Raw genomic sequence first — 24,965 nt, 5'->3', positions numbered from 1 at the left:
GCTATGAGATCAAGAGATATATCTTCTTAAGTAAGGTTAAAAACAAAATGATAATGATATCTTGGTGAATGTAAATAAAAAAGGAAGCAAAGTTAATGATCTCTTCAGGACAAAATTATTAAATGAGAAAATGAAATAGACTGAATAGTGCTAAAGACTAAAACTTGCAAAACTGCTTTAATTGCAGCACTTTTCATAAAGCAGAATATACAGAAGATATAGGTTAAAATATACATAAACTGCCAGTATTACAAGACTCCAGCACACACTTTCTAGACCTAGATAGACCCAGTGGGGGTAAAAATGTAATGATAGAGATACACACAACCTACTTAATAAGGTAGATCTTACAGGTAAATATTAAACTTTATATTAATAAAGAGGAAATGAAAGCTCTTTTCAAGAGTACACAGAACATTTAGAAAAACTGGCCATATATTTTGTTAAAAAAAATCCTTAGTAAATTCCAAAAATTTGAAAAAAAATATCATTTGATAAAGACTTTCTCCTTGACCAAACGCTAGACAGGCTCCTATGAGCTTGTTTCTTGGGCATGTTCTCAAGAGCCCAGTTTTAGGAAGAATCCTGTCAAGTCACTTTGGCAAGGATCCCCTACCCTGGACATATGATCATCTTTAACATCTGACCAAATTCCTCATCCCCTACCATCTCCCTGGTGATATTTGATAACCCTGCTCTGCTTTCAGCAAGAATCATGTTAGGTCTCTTTAGCAAGAATTATCCTACCCTCTTTGTAATTTTCCATCCACTAATCTGCCTACTCTGCTCATTGTCAATAAATTCCCACTTTTCCTGGTTCTGTTCAAAATTGAGCTCAGTCTCTCTCCCCTCCTGTAAAACTCCAATGCAGGAGACCCCCTGAATAAAGTCTCCCTTACTGTTCTTTAACAAATGTCAGAATATTGTTTCTTTAACACATTTACTGACTACAATATAGTACAATTAAAAATTGATAGAAAAATTTTTAAAAATTCACATGGATAAATTTTCTATTGTGTAATTCTTGAATAATAGGATACGTGAAAGCAAAATGACAAATTTTCTAAGAAAACCTGAGGAAAACAGTATATAATACAATCTAAGGGACATGGCTAAAGCAGTACTCAAATAAATATTCACAGCATTAAATATGTACTTTATGTAGATTATGAAAATATTTGAGATAGCCATATAACTCTAAAACTAAAAAAATGACAAAAATAAGCTTCTATAAATTAAAAAGAACTAAAAGGAAGAAAACTAGTGTTAATGAGTTAAAAAAAAAAAACAGAAGAAAAGAAGGAATAATAAATTGAAAAACAGCTTCCTTTGAAGGGAAGAAAAAAAACAGATAAATACACCAACTCGTCAACCTACCTTTTTTAATAGAGAAAGAAAATTAAATAATAAAATAACAGAGTAAAGTAAACATATTATTTAAAAATAAAATTTGCAAAGCTTTTGCAAATAAGTTTAGGTGTCATAGAACACCTCCACAAAATTAAAAAAAAAAAAATCAATAGGCCAAGATGGTTTCACAGGAGAGTTCAGACAAAACTCTAAAGATCAAAAAATCTGATACTATTTACTTAAAATGTTTCCAGAGGATATGAAATGAAGGAAAACTTTTAATTAGTTGTTATATATTGAGTAAAACATTGACATAAATATCTGGGGAAGATCACACACACAACAACAAGAACAACAACAAACATTATTACAACTTATTATTAGTGATGCAAAATAATAAATAAAGCAATGGTAAACAGTAACACACAGTAAGTTTTAAAAATGTATATCTCAAAAAGAATAATCCTAGGAGGGCAAGGGTCATTTGATATTAGGAAATCATTAATATAATTCAGCATATTAACACATCTAGAAAGAAAAACCTTGATGTCCATTAATGCCTCAAATGCATTTGATGAATATTTACACCTATTGCTGGGTAATTTTCAGTAAGTTGGGAGTCAGTGGAAAATTCCTTAAAAGGATAAAATATGTGTTTGTCAACCTAAAACCAACTGTCTTTCTTAATCGGAAAACTCAGAAGTCATTCCCATTAAAATCATAATCTGACAAACAAACCCACAACTGGTACTACTTTTTGACATGATATTAAATATGTTAAAATGTAAATATAGAAGAGAATAAAATTAGAGTAATAGTTTTTTAAAAACACTTAAAATTATCTCTTTTTGCAGATAACATGATTATTCATCTGGAAAACTCAAGAAAATCAATGGACAAACTACTATGCAGAGTAACAGAACTTAGTAACTGCAGAAAATAATAAAAACTTTACTAACTCAAAAAATTGAAATATACAAATAATAGAGGTAAAAATGGATTAGCATATACCATTTAAAATACCAATAAAAATGCAATACATATATGAAAAATTATATGCCACCCCTGAAATAACAAAAGTAAACTGAAAATGGCATTGTACTTTGTTTCAAATAGGAATATTTAAATTAAATATATCAATTTTACTTAGGTTAATGTATAACTTTAATGCAAATATCATTTTTTGTTTGTTTCCTTGAACTAGTCATGTTTATTATAAATTTTTTAGGTAAAAATTAGTCAAAGAAAAGTCACCAGAAGCTTTCCAAAAAATAGGCAACAGTGAGAATGCCTTGCTACATATGAATACATATTGTAAAATATGTATAATTAAGACAGTGTAGTAAAGAAGCATGAATAGACAGACCACTCAAACAGGAAAATTAAAAAAAACAACAGTATATATGAAAATTTAGTACATGATAAGGATGAATATTAATTCAATTGGGGAAAGGTAGACCTTCTAATAAATGACACTTTGACATCAGAATAGTCATTTGCAAAGTAAAGGATATGATTGTATATGAGGAGATATTGCAAAAAACTGGAGACATGAATATTTAATAAGATGAAACTACTCAACTAGAAAAAAAAAGAATGAAAACGCATGAGTGGGAAAAGCATTCCTAACTATCACTAAACGTCTGAAAGTAATAAAATAAAAGATAGATCAATTAGACCATATAAAAAGAGATTTTTTCTTCCTAGCACAGAATCACCACAAGTAAATTTTGCATTGGGAAGAGATGTTTGCAACTTACATAAGGGACACATGGCTAATACCTCTAACATTCCAAAAACTCCTAAAACTCACAGAAAAAAAAGAAATAAGTTTCGGGCATAAAAAATAGGAAAATAGTATTTAGATAAGAAGAGACAAAATGGCCCATGTAACTTTGAAAAGGCTTTCAATCTGTCATAGTATGAGAAATGCAAATTAAAAATATATTGATATATCACGTAGCTATTATGGAATTTGCCAAAATTCAAAAATTTGACAACTTTGTCAAAGCTGTTGGCAAACTAGAAGGAAACAGGCCCTATGATATACTGCTGCTGGAGTGCAAAATGATGTAACTATGAAGAGAAATTTGGCAATAGTTAGCAAAAATTGACTCTGCAATCCTACTTTTAAGAATCTATCCCAATTCTCAAAAATGCACAACCTGCCGAGACTGAAACAGGAAGAAATAGAAAATATGAACAGACAAATCACAAGCACTGAAGTTGAAACTGTGATTAAAAATCTTCCAACAAACAAAAGCCCAGGACCAGATGGCTTCACAGGCGAATTCTATCAAACATTTAGAGAAGAGCTACCACCTATCCTTCTCAAACTCTTCCAAAATATAGCCGAGGGTGGAACACTCCCAAACTCATTCTACGAGGCCACCATCACCCTGATACCATAACCAGACAAAGATGTCACAAAGAAAGAAAACTACAGGCCAATATCACTGATGAACATAGATGCAAAAATCCTCAACAAAATAGTAGCAAACAGAATCCAACAGCACATTAAAAGCATCATACACTATGATCAAGTGGGATTTATTCCAGGAATGCAAGGATTCTTCAATATATGCAAATCAATCAACGTGATACACCATACGAACAAATTGAAGGAGAAAAACCATATGATCATCTCAATAGAAGCAGAGAAGCTTTCGACAAAATTCAACACCGATTTATGATAAAAACCCTGCAGAAAGTAGGCATAGAGGGAACTTTCCTCAACATAATAAAGGCCATATATGACAAACCCAAAGCCAACATCATCCTCAATGGTGAAAAACTGAAAGCATTTCCACTAAGATCAGGAACAAGACAAGGTTGCCCACTCTCACCACTCTTATTCAACATAGTTTTGGAAGTTTTAGCCACAGCAATCAGAGAAGAAAAGGAAATAAAAGGAATCCAAATCGGAAAAGAAGAAGTAAAGCTGTCACTGTTTGCAGATGACATGATACTATACATAGAGAATCCTAAAGATGCTACCAGAAAACTACAAGAGCTAATAAATGAATTTGGTAAAGTAGCAGGATACAAAATTAATGCACAGAAATCGCTGGCATTCCTATACACTAATAATGAAAAATCTGAAAGTGAAATTAAGAAAACACTCCCATTTACCATTGCAACAAAAAGAATAAAGTATCTAGGAATAAACCTACCTAAGGAGACAAAAGACCTATATGCAGAAAATTATAAGACACTGATGAAAGAAATTAAAGATGATACAAATAGATGGAGAGATATATCATGCTTTTGGATTAGAAGAATCAACATTGTGAAAATAACTCTACTACCCAAAGCAATCTACAGATTCAATGCAATCCCTATCAAATTACCACTGGCATTTTTTACAGAACTAGAACAAAAAATTTCACAATTTGTATGGAAACACAAAAGACCCCGAATAGCCAAAGCAATCTTGAGAACAAAAAATGGGGCTGGAGGAATCAGGCTCCCTGACTTCAGACTATACTACAAAGTTACAGTAATCAAGACAGTATGGTACTGGCACAAAAACAGAAATATAGATCAATGGAACAGAATAGAAAGCGCAGAGATAAACCCACACACATATGGTCACCTTATCTTTGATAAAGGAGGCAAGAATATACAGTGGAGAAAAGACAGCCTCTTCAATAAGTGGTGCTGGGAAAACTGGACAGGTACATGTAAAAGTATGAAATTAGAACACTCCCTAACACCATACACAAAAATAAACTCGAAATGGATTAAAGACCTAAATGTAAGGCCAGACACTATCAAACTCTTAGAGGGACTTTTTTATAAGAAAGTGTATGATACAAATATATGGATGGATTTCTTTTTATTTGGGGAAAAAAATAAAAACACTGGAAGGATTAACCAAAATCTTTTATCTATATTTACAGAGTGGAGGTAACACTTTGGGAAGAAAGGCTTCTCTGAATATACTTTGTTAAAGTTTTTTAAACACTGGAAAGATATTTTTAAATATTTTATTTATTGTAAAAATCAATCAAATCAAATAGAAAAAAATCAATCCCTAAGAATTAAAAACAGAAGCCAATGTTACTAAATGCTTATTGTTTAGAGAAGTAATTATTTTAAGTGATTACAAACACAGTACTTTAAATGTAATCCAGTTTTGGAATATATTCTGAGGACAAAAAATGTAAAAAGGATCAGAAAACTTCATTCTGTAGTCTATTTGTAGGTAGGAATATTAGTAGTTGTAGTACAGTTTTATATAGTTTGTATGGTTACATATGGGTGTATGGGCACTCACTGTACAAGTCTCTCTACTTTGAGTGTGTTTGAAAATTTCATTTGAAAAAAATATCATGGCATAAGTGTTTACGTTTGGTCCACGTTTAAAATATGTTTAGTCATAATAAAATTTTCTTAAGTAATTAGTAAACTCATGACTTTAATATTATGACTAAAATAAAATTCTAAATGATTTGACAGTTTCAGATGATTCCATTTGTAAAATACTTCTAAATCCAAGCTCAGCCTCAGTGCATCAGTAATGTTTTCTACAGATTCTTGTATTTAGAAGGACGCTTACTGTAATCTTTACTTCAATTCAGCAATACACAAATGAAGTTCAAAACACGGGTTCAACTGATTATTGGACATTACTTTTGCCTTCTGGAGAGGCATGAAAGCCATATAAATACATGAAGAGAATCATCTTCACTATGCCTCTCTTGCATTGTAGTGATTTTCCCATTACTAGAGGTGTCCAACATTAATTATATGTCATAGAGCAGAAGAGATAATTAGACCACTATAAAGGATTCTTTCACTGGATTATGAGGTTCTGTATGAAAAAAAATGTAGAATTAATTATTATGGTTTAGGTGTAAGTCTACCAACTACTGGTACCAAACAGATTCAGGTTCTAATGCTGGCTTCTACTTAGTAATTGAATGATCTTGAATATATAATTTATGATTCTGCTTCCTCTTACATAACATGAATATAGTAATTTCTTCTTCAAAGCATGGCTATAAGCATGAAACAGATAATATCTGTAAAGGACTTACCACATGACTAGAATTCAGAAGTTGCTAGTACATATTTTTTTATTCATCACAATTCCTTAGAACTGCATAAAGCAACTCATTCCATATCTGGGCATTTCTAGTAATTTTAGCTATTTTGTCTTATTTGTGAGGAACAGAAGACTGTCCTAATTCTTTAATGATCTCCTTCTTTTATAAACTTATTAACTCTAATCCTAGTTTGCATTCACATACAGAGAGTAAAGATCTCCCAAAATAGTCCATTATATACTGTATCCCCCTAATCCCCCTATATGTCTTCACTCTTCAGGTGAAATATGCTATACCATTAATTCTTCTTAATAGGACCTCTATTGAGTCCTACCTCACCCAAAAAGGGAGAATAGCATATGCTAATTTTAGAAAGCAAATTAAATCTTACACCTACAGGAATTAGAAAAAGAAGAATAAATAAAACCCAAAGTTAGTAGAAGGAAAGAAATAAAAAAAGATCAGAGCAGAAATAAATGAAATAGAGACTAAAAAAAACAGAAAATATCAATGAAACTAAAAGCTGCTTCTTTGAAAAGGTAAACAAAATTGATAAACCTTTAGCTAGACCCATCAAGAAGAAAAGGGATGGAATTTCCTGGTGGTCCAGTGGTTAGGACTCTGGATTTTCACTGCAGAGGGCGTGAGTTCAGTCCCTGGTTGGGGAACTAAGATCCCGCAAGCTGCATGGCACGGCCAAAAAAAGAAAAAAAAGAAAGAAAAGAAAAAGAGGGAGAGGGCCCAAATCAATAAAATCAGAAATGAAAAAAATTACAACCAACACCACAGGAATACAAAAGATTATGAGACTATTATGAACAACTACAGGCCAATTAAATGGACGATCCACAAGAAATGGACAAATTCTTAGAAAGGTACAATCTCTCAAGACTGAACCAGGAAGAAATAGAAAATAAGAACAGACCAATTACCAGTACTGAAATTGAATCAGTACTGAACCGGAAGAAATAGAAAATAAGAACAGACCAATTACCAGTACTGAAATTAAAACATCCCAAAAACAAAAGTCCGGGGCCAGATGACTTCACAGGTGAATTCTATCAAACATTTAGAGAAGAGTTAAGACCTATCCTTCTGAAACTACTCCAAAAAACTGCAGAGGAAAGAATACTTCTGAACTCATTCTATGAGGCCATTGTCATCCTGATACCAAAACTGGGCAACAATATCACACACAAAAAAAAGAAAATTACAGGCCAATATCTCTGATGAACATAGATGCAAAAATCTTCAACAAAATACTAGCAAACTGAATCCAACAATACATTAAAAGGGTCATAAACCATGATCAAGGGACATTTATCCCAGGGGTGCAAGGATTTTTCAATATCCCGATATCAATCAATGTGATATAACACATTAACAAAGTGAAGAATAAAAAATAATATGATCACCTCAATAGATGCAGAAAAAGCTTTTGACAAAATTCAACATCCATTCATGATAAAAACTCTCCAGAAAATGGGTATAGAGGGAACATACCTCAACATAATAAAGGCCATACATGACAAACCCACAGCAAACATCATATTCAATGGCAAAAAGATGAAAGCATTTCCTCTAATATCAGGAACAAGACAAGGATACCCACTCCTGACCCTTTTATATAACACAGTATTGGAAGTTCTAGCCACAGCAAACAAAAAGGCGTAAAAGGAATCCAAATTTGAAAGGAAGAAGTAAAACTGTCACTGTTTGCCAATGACAGGACACTATACGTAGAAAATCCTGAAGAAGCTACCAGAAAACTGCTAGAGCTCATCAATGAATTCAGGAAAGTTTCAGGATACAGAAATCTGTTGCACTTCTATAAGCTAACAATGAACTATCAGAAAGGGAAATTAAGAAAACAATCCCATTTACCATCACATCAAAAAGAACACAATACCTAAGAATAAACCTACCTGAGGAGGTAAAAGATCTTTACTTGGAAAACTATGACACTGGTGAAAGAAACTGAAGATGACACAAACAGATGAAAAGATATACTATGTTCATAGATTGGAAAAATTAATACTGCAAAAATGACCATACTACCCAAGGCCATTTACAGATTCAATGCAATCCCTATTATAATACCAAGGGCATTTTTCACAGAAGTCAAACTAATTTTAAAATTTGTATAGAAACAGAAAAGACCCAAATAGCAAAACAATCTTGAGAAGGATGAACAGAGCTGGAGTAATCACACTCCCTAACTTCAGACTACACTACAAAAGTACAGTAATCAAAACATTATGTTACTGGCATAAAAAAAGACACACAGATCAATGGAAGAGTATAGAGAGCCCATAAATAAACCCACTCACTTATGGTCAATTAATCTATGACAAAGGAAGCAAGAATACACAATGGAGAAAAGACAGTGTCTTCGATAAGTGGTACTGGGAAAACTAGACAGCTGCATGTAAAAGAATGAAATTAGAAGACTTTCTTATCCTGTATACAAAAATAAACTCAAAATGGATTAAAGACCTAAATGCAACACTGGAAACCATAAAATTCCTAGAGGAAAACATAGGCAGAATACTCTTTGACATAAATTGTAGCAACATTTTTTATGGATCTGTCTCTTAAAGCAAAGGAAATAAAAGCAAAAATAAACAAATGAGGCCTACTTAAATTTAAAAGTTTTTGCACTGCAAAGGAAAGCGCTGACAAAACAAAAAGACAAACTACTAAATGGGAGAAAATATTTGCAAATTATATGACAAATAAGGGGCTATTATCCAAAATATATAAACAGTTCATACAACTCAAGATAAAAAAAACAAACAACTGGATTAAAAAATGGACAAAAGGCCCGAATGGACATTTTTCCAAAGAGCACATGCAGATGGCCAACAAGCACATGAGAAGATGCTCAACATCACTAGTAATCAGGGAAATGCAAATCAAATCCACCATGAGATATTACTTCACACCTGCAAGAATGGCTATCATCAAAAAGAACACAAATAACAAATATCAATGAGGATATGGAGAAAAGGGAACTCTCATACACTCATGGTGGGAATGTAAACTGGTGCAGCCACTGTGGAAAATAGGCTTCTCAAAAAACTAAAAATAGAATTACTGTATGACCCAGCAAAATTCCCCTCCTGGGTATATATCCAAAAAAACCAAAAACACTAACTGGAAAAGATACATGCACCCCAATGTTCATAGCAGCATTATTTACAATTACAAATATATGGAAGCAACCTAAGTGTCCATCAACAGATGAATGGATAAAGAAGATGTGATATATATATACACAATGGAATTCTACTCAGCCATAAAATGAAGGAAATTTTGCCATTTGCAGCCACATGGATAAACTTGGAGGTTATTATGCTAAGTGAAATAAGTCAGACAGAGAAAGATAAATACTTTATAATATCACCTATATGTGCAATCTAAAAACTACAACAAACTAGTGAACAATACAAAAAGGAAGCAAACTCACAGATAAAGAGAACAAGCTAGTGGTTACCAGAGGGGAGGGGGAAAAGGGAGGAGTGGTATAAGGGTAAGGAATAAAAAAAATAAAAAGCAAATTCAAACTAATTTGATTTAAGAATATTTTACAAATGTTAGATTGTCTCATGATACAACTGGAAAATGACACAAAATAAGAGCTAGGGATTAACTATTTCAGAGTGTTTCTAATTATAAGAATATGAAGGAGAAGACAAACATTAATATATGTTTCAGCAATCAAAGATGAAGGTAGGAAAATGATGGCCCGTGAAGATCACCAGGAATATTTGAAGTTTTCATTCTCTATCTACTGGAGATTTTTGAAATATTTCTTTTGTTTTTCACAGAGTTCACATTTGCTTGTAAGGTACAGGTAAATGTGTCTTTAGCATTCTATGCTGAGAATAAATATATGTTACAGACAACAGGGAAAATCAAATGGAAAAACTTCGTTGTAAATTTTAATATACTTTTATTATTAATTTTGCTGTTTATTTTTTAATTTGATAAAATTTAATGATATATTGAGGTAAAGGAAAGCATGAGTTTTGGAGTCAGGTGTATGTGAGGGCTTATCCTCATAGCCCACAGTCCCACTACCAGTTGGTTGTAGGACTTTGTTAAAGTCACACATAACCTTAGCATTCCCATCTCTAAAACAGAGGCAATGTCCCACTCTCAACTGTTAGAGAAGATTAAACAATACATTTCCTCTTTAGAGTCTGGCACAACACGTTTGCTGTGTACAATAAATGTTGATTTCCTCTCCTTTCCTTTTTTATTAGGGCCTAACAGGAAATGATGAGCTTTTAAATTTTCATAAGTTAGAATTTCATAGATATTAAATTTCACCACAGAAACCTGATCTTAGTCAAAATTGTTTTCTAGTGGAACTTTTAATCAGGATGTATAGGATTACTAAAGATAGTAGTTGGTTATCCTTCCAATAAGCAGATAAAGAGAAGCCATTCATAAACTGCTTGTGGTTGTTCTCCACAATGGAACATTATTCCATGTATGCAAAAGCTTTCACTGCAGTCAAGCATGTGAGGCAGTTTAAATCTGCAGTTTAAATTATCATAATTGTTCTTTTATGAATGCTTTGTTTTAAACCCTTACTTACAACAGACCAGACAACTAGGTGATGTAAGCTGGCTAGCTTATGCCACATTCCAAGTTTTGTAAATCATGGATTGTTAAATATCTAAGATATTTTGACAAGGCCATTCAGTCTAAATGGAAAATAAGGCTATTTCTTTCCTCCAAGAGATCTGTTTTTCAAATTATACACAACTACCATGCTTTTGTGATGATATTCATGGTCTTTACCTTCTTTGAGACTTTCATAGTCGTCTTAAGAAAGAAGAATGCATTCTCAACTTTAATTGCAAATCTCAATATAAAAATATTCAGATTTGAAAACTGAGATATATTATTCAACTAAAAATTTGTGTTCAAATGTCATTTTCATTCACATTTTTTAAACCAGCTGTAGCTCATAAGCATGACATGAGTGCCAAAGGACATCCACCCATTTTGTAAAAACTAAATGTGATTTTGAAGTGATTCAACATTCTGAGTCTGTTAGAAAGTGAAAAGGATTAATGACTATAGAGATAAAAAGATGTGATTATTTCACACAGAAATCATGCAGCTGTGCCTTTTACAACTAAAACGCTGTGGTAGTTTATGGACATTAAAAGCACATATTGAAGGATGCTTTCATAGAGAATGAGAAACAGAGGACAATAAAACAAAAAAAAATCATGACTTTAATGTTATCCTATGATTAGTTCATAGGGTAAGAGTAGGTATATTTGATATGTTGTGGACCTCACAATTATGTATTTTTCTGTCCTGATTTTCAGGTAATTGATGTTGTGTCCATGACAAACAGAAATGAAAGAACTTTCATACAATTATCTCTCCACTTGAATTTTCTCAACTGGCATTCTCATGTATATAGTTATTGGAGATAGAGGTAATACTTTCAAAATGTTAGAACAAAAAGCAATGGATAAGAGAATGAGTAAAAGAATCCTAGGGATAAATCAAGAAGATGCCACAGATTATTCTTTGCAATTTTAATTCTATCATGGATGTAAACATGCATACATGTATTTATACTCCATTGTAAAGAACAAGTGATGCCCTTTAACCTGGTATTGAAAATAAAAATGTTTAGATCAGTGAATACATACAAACCAGCTATGTCATGATTCAGTACAGGTTTTGAGAGGCATCAGAAAGTTATACTCATTTTTTTGCTTTTGCCCTCTGCCAGGAGGACAGCATGTTCCAAAGAGGGCCTTCCTCGTCTTTATTCCCAGAATGAGCCAACAACACTCAGAGCAGAATCGCAGGGGATCCACAGTCAAAACATGTAATATTAGGGAGACACAACCATTATAGTTGTAATGCACTGAGATTCGAGGTTATTTCTTTTTTAACTGCAATGAAACTAACTCTTGGATGTCGGCTGTATTTTATTTTATTTTATCATTGCTACTGTCCTTGGACTAGTATCCTGACCTGTAATGTGTACCGTTCTACGCAGGGAAAAAAAGGTACATTTATGGCAAATATCTTTCTGGTCATTCAACTTCCTTATACCTGAAAATCTTATTGTGAATGTCTATTTTGCTTTTGTGTGAGTTTTACTTATCAAAAACTGCTATTTGAGTAGAAATTCTTTGCACAGGAATAACCAGTGCAAATATAGCTTAAATGTAATTGTTTGTAGTTTTACTTTTGAGGTATCGTTTTAGTTAAAAAATGTTATCCTATTGTTAGTAATAACAGATCATATTATTCATTGTGTTTTTTATTCCTTAAAAAATTCCCTAAGTTTTACTATATTTTAAGTATCACTGTCCCTTTGAAATTTTATTTCACTTTTCACTGTGTTTTACTTTACTCTCACTACTAATGATCATCCTTCCCTAGCTTAATGTGTTAAAAGGTATACATCCTGACATGTATCTTTCCACTAATGTAGTGTTGTAGAAAAAAATGGTGTTTTAGAAACATATAGAAGGGAAAAAATTCTAGAAAAATAGGCTTCTAACAAGGAGCAGAGGCAAATATATAAAGACAGTAAAAAACAGACATGTTGGCTTAACACCAATTGGCATCTGCAAGATATTTTTGGAAGGAAATAGCTAGCCTTCTACAGCTTTGACAAAGAAACATAATATGTTTTGCAAAACATTCCAAAAGAAAACAACTGATCTTATGACTATTAAAAGTTATGCCCCCTAAAAAGTCTGAAAAATTTCTAAATGAAATTGCCCAGATACAATAGTCTCTATAAAACGATGACATGAAAGAAGAGTAACTGGAAATATATTTCCAGTTCAAGGATAGAGGGAACAGAATACATCCTGAATGAAATACAATTAAGGTACTTCTATTTTGGAGCTGCTTATAAACAATGCTATAATGAACATTTTGTTATGTAAAATTACAGACTCTTGCTATTATTTTGGTAAAATTAATTCTCAGAAGCGAGATTTCTGGAACAGTTAAGTACTCTCTAAATTTATATAGATACTCTAAATAGTGCTGTTCAAACTTAATGTGCATGTAAATCACCTGGAGATCTTGTTAACATGTTTCTGATTCATTAATCAGGGATGGAATCTGAGATTCTGCATTTCTAACAAGCTACAAGGTGATGTTGATGCTGTTGGATCATGGACCACACTCAAGTAACGAGGCTCTAAACCACAGTAAAATTTATTACCAATTTAAATGTCTGTCTTTATCAGTGACCTGTGTGTTCCTTTAAGGAAGGTGGTGAATCTTTGCACTTTTATAGGTAACTCAGTACATGTGTGTCAAATAAATGGACAGGTGATTTATCTGTCCTATTAAAGTGCTACAAAGAACAAGAAAGTACATAATCATATTTACAAAATTCTAAAATTTAGCATTTATCTTTTGACTTAGTTGCCAAGAACGCTATTATTAAGATCAACTGACATAGCAATTTTAATTTCATCTTCTTTGTTATCTTATTATTTTTATAAATGGGCTCAAATCACTTTAGTAGCAGCTGCCTTATAAACCATAGAAAGTGAATTAACAATATTATTTTAATTTCAAAGTTTTCATTTTATTTACCAGATAAACATGAGAGATAGGGATAGCAATGAGAGAGTGAAAGAGAGAAAGGACAGAGACAGAGAGATGAACTGATATAATTAATCTTAAGTAGTATGAGTAAATATTCGGTTTAATACCAGTAATGGCAGTACCATTATTTTAATAATTCCCTGGAATATAAAGCTTCAGAAAATTGTTCTTTTCTTCCTTTCAGTTCTTTTTCTTCAACAGAATATGTATTCTAATGGAATGCATACATTCCATGTATCTTCAATTATTTATATTTAATTAATAAATTATATATACATATCTTGGCAGATTAACTTCTTTAAATTACATTACAGATAAACTAAAATAAAAGGATTTGTACCTCCTAAGAAGAGACAAAGTGAAAATGAGAAAGACAGCTGTTAATCTATTTTGAAAGAAGATGGTACATGACATAGAATTAAAAACTAACTGTGAATACTTTATACAGAATGTAATTCACATAGTAAAAAGTGAGAATTGAGTATTTCTGAAATTAAATAAGGATATTTGGAGTCCTATACTTACAGGAATGCTAGAATATAGGGAAAAAAACTAACTAATTTTCTATCATACCCCAGCTTACCTCTGTTTTTTCTTTGAGAGACATACACACAAAAAATATGTATCATAAAACTAAATAAACTACCTTGCAGGCATAGTTAGTTATATACTATGTAGTTATATACTATGTAGTCACTGAGGTAATACTTGTTATTTTAAATAATTGCCCTAAGTAAGTTAATTTTACTCTGGACCACAATCAGGCATTTTTTTCACTCCAACAATGAAGAAAATACTTTCTATATTTAACAAAATTAAATACCTGACAAAATACTTAAGTTGAGCAATATGGTAACCGCAGATACATGTTCAGAAGAAGCACTTTCAGAAAAAAATTTCAAAAACAAACTTGCATGTGAAAAAAACAATTGTAACTCTTTCTGCTAAAAATTTAATTATGGCCTTTAAAACTATGCATTCAAAACCAGTGGTAAAAATGGAACTGTTTTTATGTTGCTGAGAATGAAAAATATTCTTTAAAGTTGTAAATGAACAAATCTTAATACATTATCCAGTTGCTCCTAGAATGAATTTTGGTCCAATAAAAAAAAAAATCTGTATCAGGAAAAGAGTACTTTGGAGGGAAGCTATTTTGCCTCCAAAGTCCTCACTGTGTCCACATTCCTGACTCCACCCACAGAGGTGTAGTGAGCTGACAGACAAGCTGGGTGTCGGGAAGGGACTGGCATGAGAAACCCAGCCTTTTGCTCTTCTTCCTCTTTAGGATGTGCTGTCTGGAGAGCAGAGCACCTGTTTCCGTCAGCTTCTCACTGCCTTAAGCTTTAGAGAGCCAAGTCTCACCCAGGAGGTGTTCACATTCTCATGTGACGGTGAGTGGCTGAGGGCTTGGCCTATGGACTAATTAGACAAGTCTGTGTAATTCTGGAGGTGAAGATGACGTCACATTTAAAATTACTATAAATATTTTGCTATAACATTTTTATAAATTTTTAAGTGAATTTTTGGTTTTCATCTTCCTTAGTCCTTTGTCCTTTACTATGGATCTAAAATCCTGATCTGGTACTTTTAGCAAACACCCTCTGTCTGCTCAGTAAGCCCAACAATTTTAAGGTCTTTGTTTTCATTCACTTATTATTTTTTTGTATTTCTATATTCACTGAAATAAAAGATACACTTTTATTTCAGTGTTTGTCATATATTGTATTATAATGAAATATATTACAAAAACAGTCATGAAATATATTCCATAGCTAGAAATCAATATATCCCAGGAGTGCAATCTATTTCAAGATTGATTCTTTAAATTGAGTAGCTTATTTTAGATTTTAAACAGTGATGGAGTTTAGATATCATTATCCCAAATAGAAGCAAGCTAAATTACTATATTGATAAATAGTCTGGAAGCTATAAGATGAAACAAATAGGGAAAGTGATATATATTGAAGAAGGTTTTTTATGAATTATTTTTCCCTATAGGAAGATAATTCAATCACTGGCTTTATCTATCATAAAATATCCCATTAAAGGCTTCAAATATGCTATCCCAAGTTTTATGTCTAAGTCAATAATATGATGTACTAAATAACTCTTGGGAAAAAAAGACATTTTTCATTTATTTCCTTTTCACTGCTTTAATGCTGGTAGAGAGTATTTTGCACTCAACTTGTTTTGAAAAATGTTTAAATTTAGTTGAAGATCTAGTTACTTAGGAGGCATCTACTTATAAAATAACTGGCTTTTTTAGATGCAAAGTAGTATGTATAGACTGGATAAACAGCAAGGTCCTACTGCATAGCACAGGGAACTATATTCAATATTCTGTGATAAACCGTAATGGAAAAGAGTATAAAAATGTATATATATATGTATAACTGAATCACTTTACTGTAAAGCGGAAATTAACACAACATTGTAAATCAACTATATTTCAATTAAAAAAAATAAGAAAATAATTTTTTTAAAACTGGCTTTTTGTTAAAAATATTTGCTTCTATACATGACATCCTCAGTGTGTTAATATTAGAGTTGTTCCTCAATCTGGGTCAATTAAGGAGAGAGAAAGAGAATTTGCTCAAGTTAAATACCACCAATCTCAATTTTTTAAGAAATAGAGTAATACAATTTCATGTTCAGTCAGGTAAAACATATGAAATTAAAATACACTTACAGCAACAAAAAAGACAGTGTAATTACAACAGCTATAATTTAAAAATTGCCTGAAATCAACCTAGTATATATTTTAATTGCAAACAGTTTATATCCTTAAGCTACTTAACTAATTTCATGCATTTTAGCTAAATTATTAACATCACCCAACAGAGAGATTCCTGAAGGAAAATATAAGTAACATTTAAAGACAAAAAGATAATTCCAATAGAACATACCAGGAACACTAAATCCAAAGAATGGTCAGAGATTAGAAGGCAAGTGAGAGTGGCAATTCTATTCTTTCCCCCTCCCCACCATTGAAGAAATTGCTTGAACTAGACTTTTAAATAACTGAAGTAAAGCAATTTTGAGAAAGCGTATTGTCATTATTAATCAACCCAAAGAAGTGATTTACCACAAAGGTTTTTATAAACCCCCTTTATAAAAACAAACAAAAAACATGCAAAACAAAAACTATTTTAAGACAACAATGTGGCATTCATAATACGGAAACAATGAAATAAATCAAAATGTCACCGTAATTTTGCTACTAAGGAACAAAAATGTCCTTGAGAATCATCTGTACTTTTGATCTCTTCTGCCTTCCCCCTTGTCCCTTCCTTCCTTTCTTGTTTGAAGAATACATTTCATGCTCTGAAATTCTTCTGGGAACTCTGTATTGTTGATACAATGGTAACGAAACCTAGATGTGTTTCAAGACCACTGAACTTTTTAAAAGGAGATGTTATAGAAATAATTTAATTTTCACTTTTACTTCAGATTTTATTACATTAATAATCATTGTCAATACTAAGCCAAATAGACACAGCTTTCAAAGAATCAGTTTTCACAATTATGGGAATATTTTGTCATTGTTTTGCTATCCATACTGCTGTAGTAACAATAGCAATAACATTAATTCATGGCATGTTTATGCCAAGGACATTTTCCTATACTTACACTAATCTTCCCATGGCCTTGTCACACAGGTGTTACTCTCCCCCTTTCAACTAAAAAAACCCCCTAAAAATCAGTGAAGTTACTTAACAGTTTTTAAAGTCTCACAATTGGTTAAAAAAAAAAAAAAAAAAGGAGCCAGGATTCAACACCAGGCTTGTCTGATCTCTTTATCTCATTATTTTAGTATTAGTCATTTACGGAGGAAAGCAATGGAGAGAGAGTGCATATTCACAGCTAACCTTTCGTGTCCTCTTGAACCCCCTACATCTTCGGCCTTTAATTCCTTAGGGTTACATGGCAGACTTGTTTCTTTGGCTTATCCAGGGATCTCTCTTTCTCCACCCTCTCCATGCCTGGCTCTCCTGCTCTCCCTTTCATCCTGATTCTCTCCAATTCTGCATCTATTTGTTTAACTGACCTTTTTTGGATCCATGGATTTTCTTTCTCATTCAGTCTTCTTCCTGAATTAGATCTCAATTATCCTCTGTCCATTTCAGAGTTTTGATGTTTATCTAGTGGACTGGGCAGCCTCAGCCTCCTAGCAAAGTGTAGTTTCACTTATTTTCATTTAACAAGTATGTAATGAGAACCTATTGTGTGCCAAGCACTACTATAACGTTGACTGAAAAAAATTCACAACCTAAAAGTTGAGAATTAAGTTTTATTTGGTGGACAAAATGGAAGACTTCAGCCCGAAACACAGCATCTCAGAGAGCTCTGAGGGATGGCTCCAAAGAAGTAAGGGCTGAGCCAGGATATATAGGAGTTTTGCAATAAAAGCAGGTAGTGGAACATCAAAAGATTGCTGTTAATTAAAGAAAACCGGACATCTCAAGTTAATGAATTTAGTGCTTTTCTATTTATGGGAAGATGCAAGAGTCTGGGCTCACTGAAATCATTCCTCTGATATGCACCTTAACTATCTAGGGCCACTATCCTGCTTTTCTCCATCCTGAGTCCCCTCAGGGTGCACAGTCGGAGGCAGCTGCAGTGGCTGTTGGCCTGATGGCCGCAACATGCTTTGTTTACTGATATGGCAGGAGACATTTTCCATCCACAATAACTCCGTGAGTAAATTGGTAACAAATATAGGCAAGATTCCTGTTTTCAAGAAAATAAAAAATTTCACATAATAATAAATACTATGAAGAATGCAGAGTGAGATCATGAAGTAGTAGAGAATATTGGTTGTCTATGGGCACTGTTGCTGGTAGGATGATTAGAAAAGGTCTCTCTGAGAAAGTAACATTTGAGCAGAAAAATATGAAGTTTCCTTGTGGCTGAAACATAAAGCATGATCAGGAGAGAGAACAGATGAGGTCTGAGATGAAAGCCAATGTCAGAGCATTCATGTGGTGCCTTAAGAAACTACAGAAAGACATCTGGATTTCATTTCAACTGGCTAACTGTAGGTTTTAATTAAAACAGAAAATGATTTGACCCAACTCAAGTTTAAAAGATCTGTGTGAAGGATGGACCTTAGGAATATTCTAAGAGAAACATGGTGGTGACTTGGTGTAGGAACACTGCGGTGGAAGTCAGGAAAGAGTTGGATACGGGATATATTCTAGAGGAATAAACTGACGTGACTTGGTGACAGACTGGACTGGCAGGTAAATGGAAAAAAAGACACATCCTCTAAGACTGGAAAAATGAAGAGCATTTTCACACTACCTCACCATTGGTATGAACTAGCCTGCCCAGCTTCAGTAAACTTAACTGAAAAACTGACAAGGGAGCAGGGAATCACTGTTTTCATGGTGATTCCTATCCAATTTTGTCCACTGCTCCTATTATAGGAAAAAGTAAGATCTATTTAAAACGGAATGTTTGGACATTATTTAAAGTCCTACACAAAAGTAAATATACAGAATTCTGGGGTATTTATAAGTTTTAGAAAAATGTCATTTTCTTCCTATTACACACTATCTCCCCCCAAATCATTTAAGTGTATTCAAAATACTGGATTATACATCACCATGATAAAACACACATTTAATGGTATTACATCACATTGAGGAGGGTGACATTATTAATCTCTACTTTCATATCGTGCGTCTTCATTGATATTTATTTATTACTCCCTTCACATCATATATCAACTACAATCAGAAATGTTAAAATAGCTCTAAAAAATGTAATTTTAGAATTTCAACACTTACTTTGGGACCTTTCCCGCTCTCTGTAACCTGAAGTCCCAGCTGTGACTTGATTGCTTATTATTCAATTTTTAAACAAAATTCGGCTCATCACCTTGCATTATGGAGTGTAATAACTATGCCTATATTTAACAGAGGCTATTAGTTTGTAAATTGCTTTCAGGCAGAAACTAAGTGAAAATCCTCTACCTCATCATTGTGATCACCATACAAGATATTTAGTAATAGCTCAATAAATGTTTTGATTAAAAGTTAATGAATGAAATTTAGGATTATTCAAACTGCAGTGATTTGGATGAATCAACACTTTTCCTTGACTTATACAGTTTTATGCACAAGCACACACAGGCACAAATATTTTCAAAGAGTCGTACCTCCCAGAGTAGCAGATAGCAAGAAATGTGTCCCATATTTCTTGATAAGGTTTTCTGTGATTTGCTGAAGGGTAGGTCGACGTCCCAAAAGTCTTATGTTGCGGAAGAATTCAGGGGCAAGAGGCAGAGGGGAGCCAAGGAAATTTCTTCTCTCAACTGCAAGGTTATTTACTTTCCAGCGGCCAAACTCCCTGAAAAGCAAATTTATTTTTATTCGTAAATACATAATCTATCTGAATGTTTTCATTTGAAAAGTTCACTTGATAGTTTCGTTGGGGTCACTACATTACAATGATTCTTGTTTGTCATAATACTTCATGTGCTATGAGTAAGTAGGAGAAGCAATATTTAGAATTTATGTAGCTGGAGTGAATATCCTGAAACCAAGTCATGGAGAGAAAAAATAAACCACTTAAAGCAACAGACTCCACTGATTTTTTTTCCAAAGGAAAAATGTACTCATAAAAATGATTTCAGGGCTTCCCTGGTGGCGCAGTGGTTGAGAGTCCGCCTGCCGATGCAGGGGACACGGGTTCGTGCACCGGTCCGGGAAGATCCCACGTGCCGCGGAGCGGCTGGGCCCGTGAGCCATGGCCGCTGAGCCTGCGCGTCCGGAGCCTGTGCTCCGCAACGGGAGAGGCCACAACACTGAGAGGCCCGCGTACCACAAACAAACAAACAAAAGATTTCATTATGTATAGAATATTAATGTAGAATTATTTTTTAAAAGGGAAACTAAAGTAATATTTTACCATTTTCCAATGGAAATTGAAAAAAGAATAAATTTATTTTCATTAATGATAATTTTCTATTCACTTTAGAGTGGAAACTTGTCAAACCTCAAGAATACTAAGGCACTGTAGAAGAATTTTTTAAAATATGATCCAAAGAAAAACCGTTTTTTTATAATAATTATTGTTTACAACATAATTTGAAGCCCCAATTCAACTTAATTAGTAATTACTCAAGATGCAAAATAACTTTTAAGGTGGATATGGTCAAATTAGAGAAGTAGCAAATATGATTATAAAAAATTTATGTATAAAAAATGTATACACTTACATTAAGTTAAAGTCAACCTAATAATAATTTAGAAAATAACTATGGTGAACTGGATTGCCTGATATCAACCATACAGATTTTTTTCTGAGGAGCGGTCTGATAAAATCTCAAATACCTTCCACAGAGAAGACTTCCCTCTACTAGATTTAGACACTCCTACGTGTGTAATTTAACTGTTACTACTTAGCAAATAAAATGTTGATTAAATATTGTATAAATACTTGCCATACTTATTTATATTTTTGCCTCCAAAATATTCCTGGAATGCACCACAAAAAGGTGCATGATAGATACATCTGTGAACCAGACTCTGCATGGAGTTCACATTCTAGAGAAAGTTTTAAAAATAAATAAAATAAAGATGTTAAGTTAAATTTTAAAAACATCCAGATTGTGACAAGGGCTGAGAGCTAACACAAACAGACTGCTGTGATGGGCCGTAGGGCTGTGGACAGGATGGCCCTATTTTATTTTAAGTGACCTGAGAGGGCAACTCTGGAGAGGTGGTATTTGATACTCAGTCTCTAAAGGTAAAATAAAAGAGGCTAGATGTGGGGAAGCACCGAATAGATTTACACAGAATAAGGAAAAACAGTAAATACTTCCAGGACCAAGAACCATGCCCCTGATAGAGTCGCCTGCCATGAATAACTTGTTCCTGTGACACACATCTGGCAGCCACACAATCCATCCAGTCTTTTGGAAGTTAATTATAAGATAAGATTCACTAAAGAATCTAGGTAAGGCCTTGGCCTGAAAATAAGTCAACTTAGTGTTTCCTTCATTGAGAAACTCTCGCTATTACCTCTGCAAATCAGCTGATCCAAACAGTTTTGAATAGTATTATTCTACCAATGGTTCTCAAATGTCAGCACCTACCAGAATCACCTGGAAACTCCACCCCAGAGTTTCTGACACATGAGGCCTCGGGTGGGGTCAAGAGTTTGCATTTTCAACAAGCAATGCCAGTACTGCTATTCTGGGGAACATACTTTGAAGAAAACTACTGATTAGGTAATTTGGTGTGTTGTTTTTAAAATTTACTCAGAGTGCTCTCTTTTCAGTAAATCTTGGGCTTTTAGAGATACTATACTGGATTTATTACTTCATATTTCCTCAGAAGAGAGTAAGAATGTCATTGTTATTGTTCCAAACTTAATTGGTATCAGTAATTTTTTGTCTTTTCATCTTGTAAGAAATTTACCTGAATGTATTTGTGCATGTGTGTGTTCGATATATATGTAAATACATATTCAAAACTGTGAAGGAGAGCATTTAAAATAAAATATTTAAGTTTTAGTATTTTGTGAATATAAGGTATATAGTAATACAATGCTTCTAAGAAGTTGTTTATTAAACCATGATCTAAATAATAGCTGCTCATTAATTTCCAAACTTTTCCCTCAAATATTTACTTTTTTATTTGCTGAAAAAACTTTATAATTTTATCAAGGGATAGTAACATAGCTTGAACCTAAAGTTGTGGTATATCTTTTTCAATGGTTTAAATTACCAAATTTATAAACTCATATGTATATTTTCATAACTTAAAATGTGAGTTGCTAAGTGAAGTAATTGGACTTAAGTAACCAAGAAGATTATCAGTGGTGGTATTTTACAACCCATACAAACTCTCTCTAAACTGCTGAGTATTTCTTGCTAGATGGCTGTGGGTAACTACATATTGGGAGAGTGCCATTCTAGCCTCCCTTATTTTTTTAACAATTTGTAAGTATATAATACCAACCTGCAATCAGTACCAACCCATGATCTATTCTGACTTGAAATATTTGCAACTTTATTTAGTTTGTTCCTCTTAAATTTGACACAGAATGGATGTAATATGAAAGAGCTAGAACAAATTTACATCATATTCTGAAATCAGCTTATAACATTAATTTAACAAGAAAATTTATTAATGGTTTGCTACTTATTGTCATAACTACCAGATATCTTGGTAGTAATATAGATGAATAGAAGAAAACCTCTGACCTCAAGGGTTCCAAAATTATACTAAGTGAAGTATAATATGAATGAATAAATTGCAATTCAATGGCTTTACAATATTTTTATATGCAAAAATACAAGTAGGCCAGTAGCTTATTGAGCACAACCCCTCTGCCCAATTCCTTGATATAAATGTTGCTAATCTAACTCACTTCGAATATGTTTTCTCTTCCCTTATATTCACACACTTCAGAAGGCTATAAAGAGCCTAAGACTATGGACAACCTTCCAGGGAGCTTTCTTCATCTATCAGGTGCTTTTTATTACCGCAGTATGTTAACCTCAATTAAGTTTATGGTCTCAATTCACCTTTTGACATTTCATTGGGACAAAACACTTTGCCACTCCATCTGGTTAATTTATCCTCTCTGTCATGCAACACCAAAAGTAAAGGACAAACTCTTCGGAAGTATCACCAAACTAAGACTATAACTAAATCAACCAATCAACTAACTAACTGAATGAATGGATTTTAAAAAACAGGATTGTTAGTAACCATAGCAAATTGTTTTCTTAATTTTCAGAGCTTCATCTAAAATTCTTCTCCTAGTTTTTTTTTAATATTTTCATATAAAGAATGAAGTAAAATATTTTACTTTCTATAGTGTATATCCCAAAAGTATAATTTGAGTAGGAAAAAAATGTTGGTTTGAGAACTGAGATCTCTCATTTCCACTCACATTTGGTTTATATTGTAATGATATATGATCACAGTTATAATCTCCATATATTTTGGTGAAAGCCTAGTTAGTACAGAAATCATGCTGAGAAGTGATGATAAGAGCACTTTAAGTAAAGGAAATCATCTCTGGACAGTTAAGTACCACACTATGAGCTGTGGACATAGATATGAATACAAATATTGTGTCTCTTACCTGGGCACAGGTATGATTGCATTTACCCGTGTGGCCACGCAGCTTCCTTTGACCAATAAAGTGTGAGCATGTAGGTTAGCCTGGACCCTCAGCCTGGGACTTTGATCAGCAAATATGATTCGAGTTCCCGTCCTTCAACCACTACCCCTGCAGCTTCTTAGGATGAACAAGAGCATGAACTAAAAAGAGATCTTGCCATATAAATCTACCAAGATTACAGAGTTAGTAGTTGGTTTCCTTGCTTTCTAGCAAAGTCATCTAGTATACCATGGCTGATGTAGAGTATTTTGACTGTGGGGTAACTTGAGAAGGCAAAAAGGAACTAATGGTTGTACATAAATTAGAAACATATGGGCACAGTTTTTTTTTCCTTCCTTAAGAACAGATCTACTTCAGTTGGAACTAGACCACGCACTCACTAAATTTTGGAAAAACAAAGCAATGGAGTGCTGAATTGAAAACATGCTGTCTGGTATGATTATCATAATGAGAGCATTTTACCCAAAGGCATCTATGGAGTCTATCCAGATGCATTATGTTTATATTAAATAAGAACATTGTTGTATCTAACTAAATGCTGCCTTCTACCTGAAGCCTTCACAGAATGTAAATATCTTCTCATCATAACCTTTGGAAGTCTTTAAATGAAATCAGCACAATCATCATTGTTTAATTTAACTCAGCCCCTTTAGAATCACCACTATTTTGTGGAACACATAAATGGACTGTAAACAGTTCAGCTGGAACATTGCTTTGAAAATGTTTTTTTGGCTCTAAGGAGCCTCCATTAGTTGATTAGAGTTATATGTTTGCTGCTAAAAATTCTGACTTGCAAGC

At 33.1% G+C, this 24,965-nt stretch overlaps 1 protein-coding gene across 5 annotated transcripts in view; it reads right to left on the bottom strand.

The window, feature by feature from the left end:
• The window catches only part of BRINP3 (BMP/retinoic acid inducible neural specific 3), a 422,542-nt gene that overhangs the window by 204,158 nt on the left and 193,419 nt on the right, over positions 1-24,965 (bottom strand). For all 5 annotated transcript variants that reach the window (XM_060295819.1, XM_060295784.1, XM_060295922.1 and 2 more), the window contains one exon: positions 20,185-20,375. In XM_060295819.1, coding sequence (XP_060151802.1) covers positions 20,185-20,375 — 191 coding nt within the window. The remainder of the gene's footprint in view (positions 1-20,184; positions 20,376-24,965) is intronic.

Source organism: Globicephala melas, chromosome 1, assembly GCF_963455315.2.
Source record: "Globicephala melas chromosome 1, mGloMel1.2, whole genome shotgun sequence".
NCBI classification, from domain to species: domain Eukaryota; kingdom Metazoa; phylum Chordata; class Mammalia; order Artiodactyla; family Delphinidae; genus Globicephala; species Globicephala melas.
The sequence above is the reverse complement of the archived record's forward strand: the minus strand, read 5'-3'. Positions and strand labels throughout refer to the sequence as shown.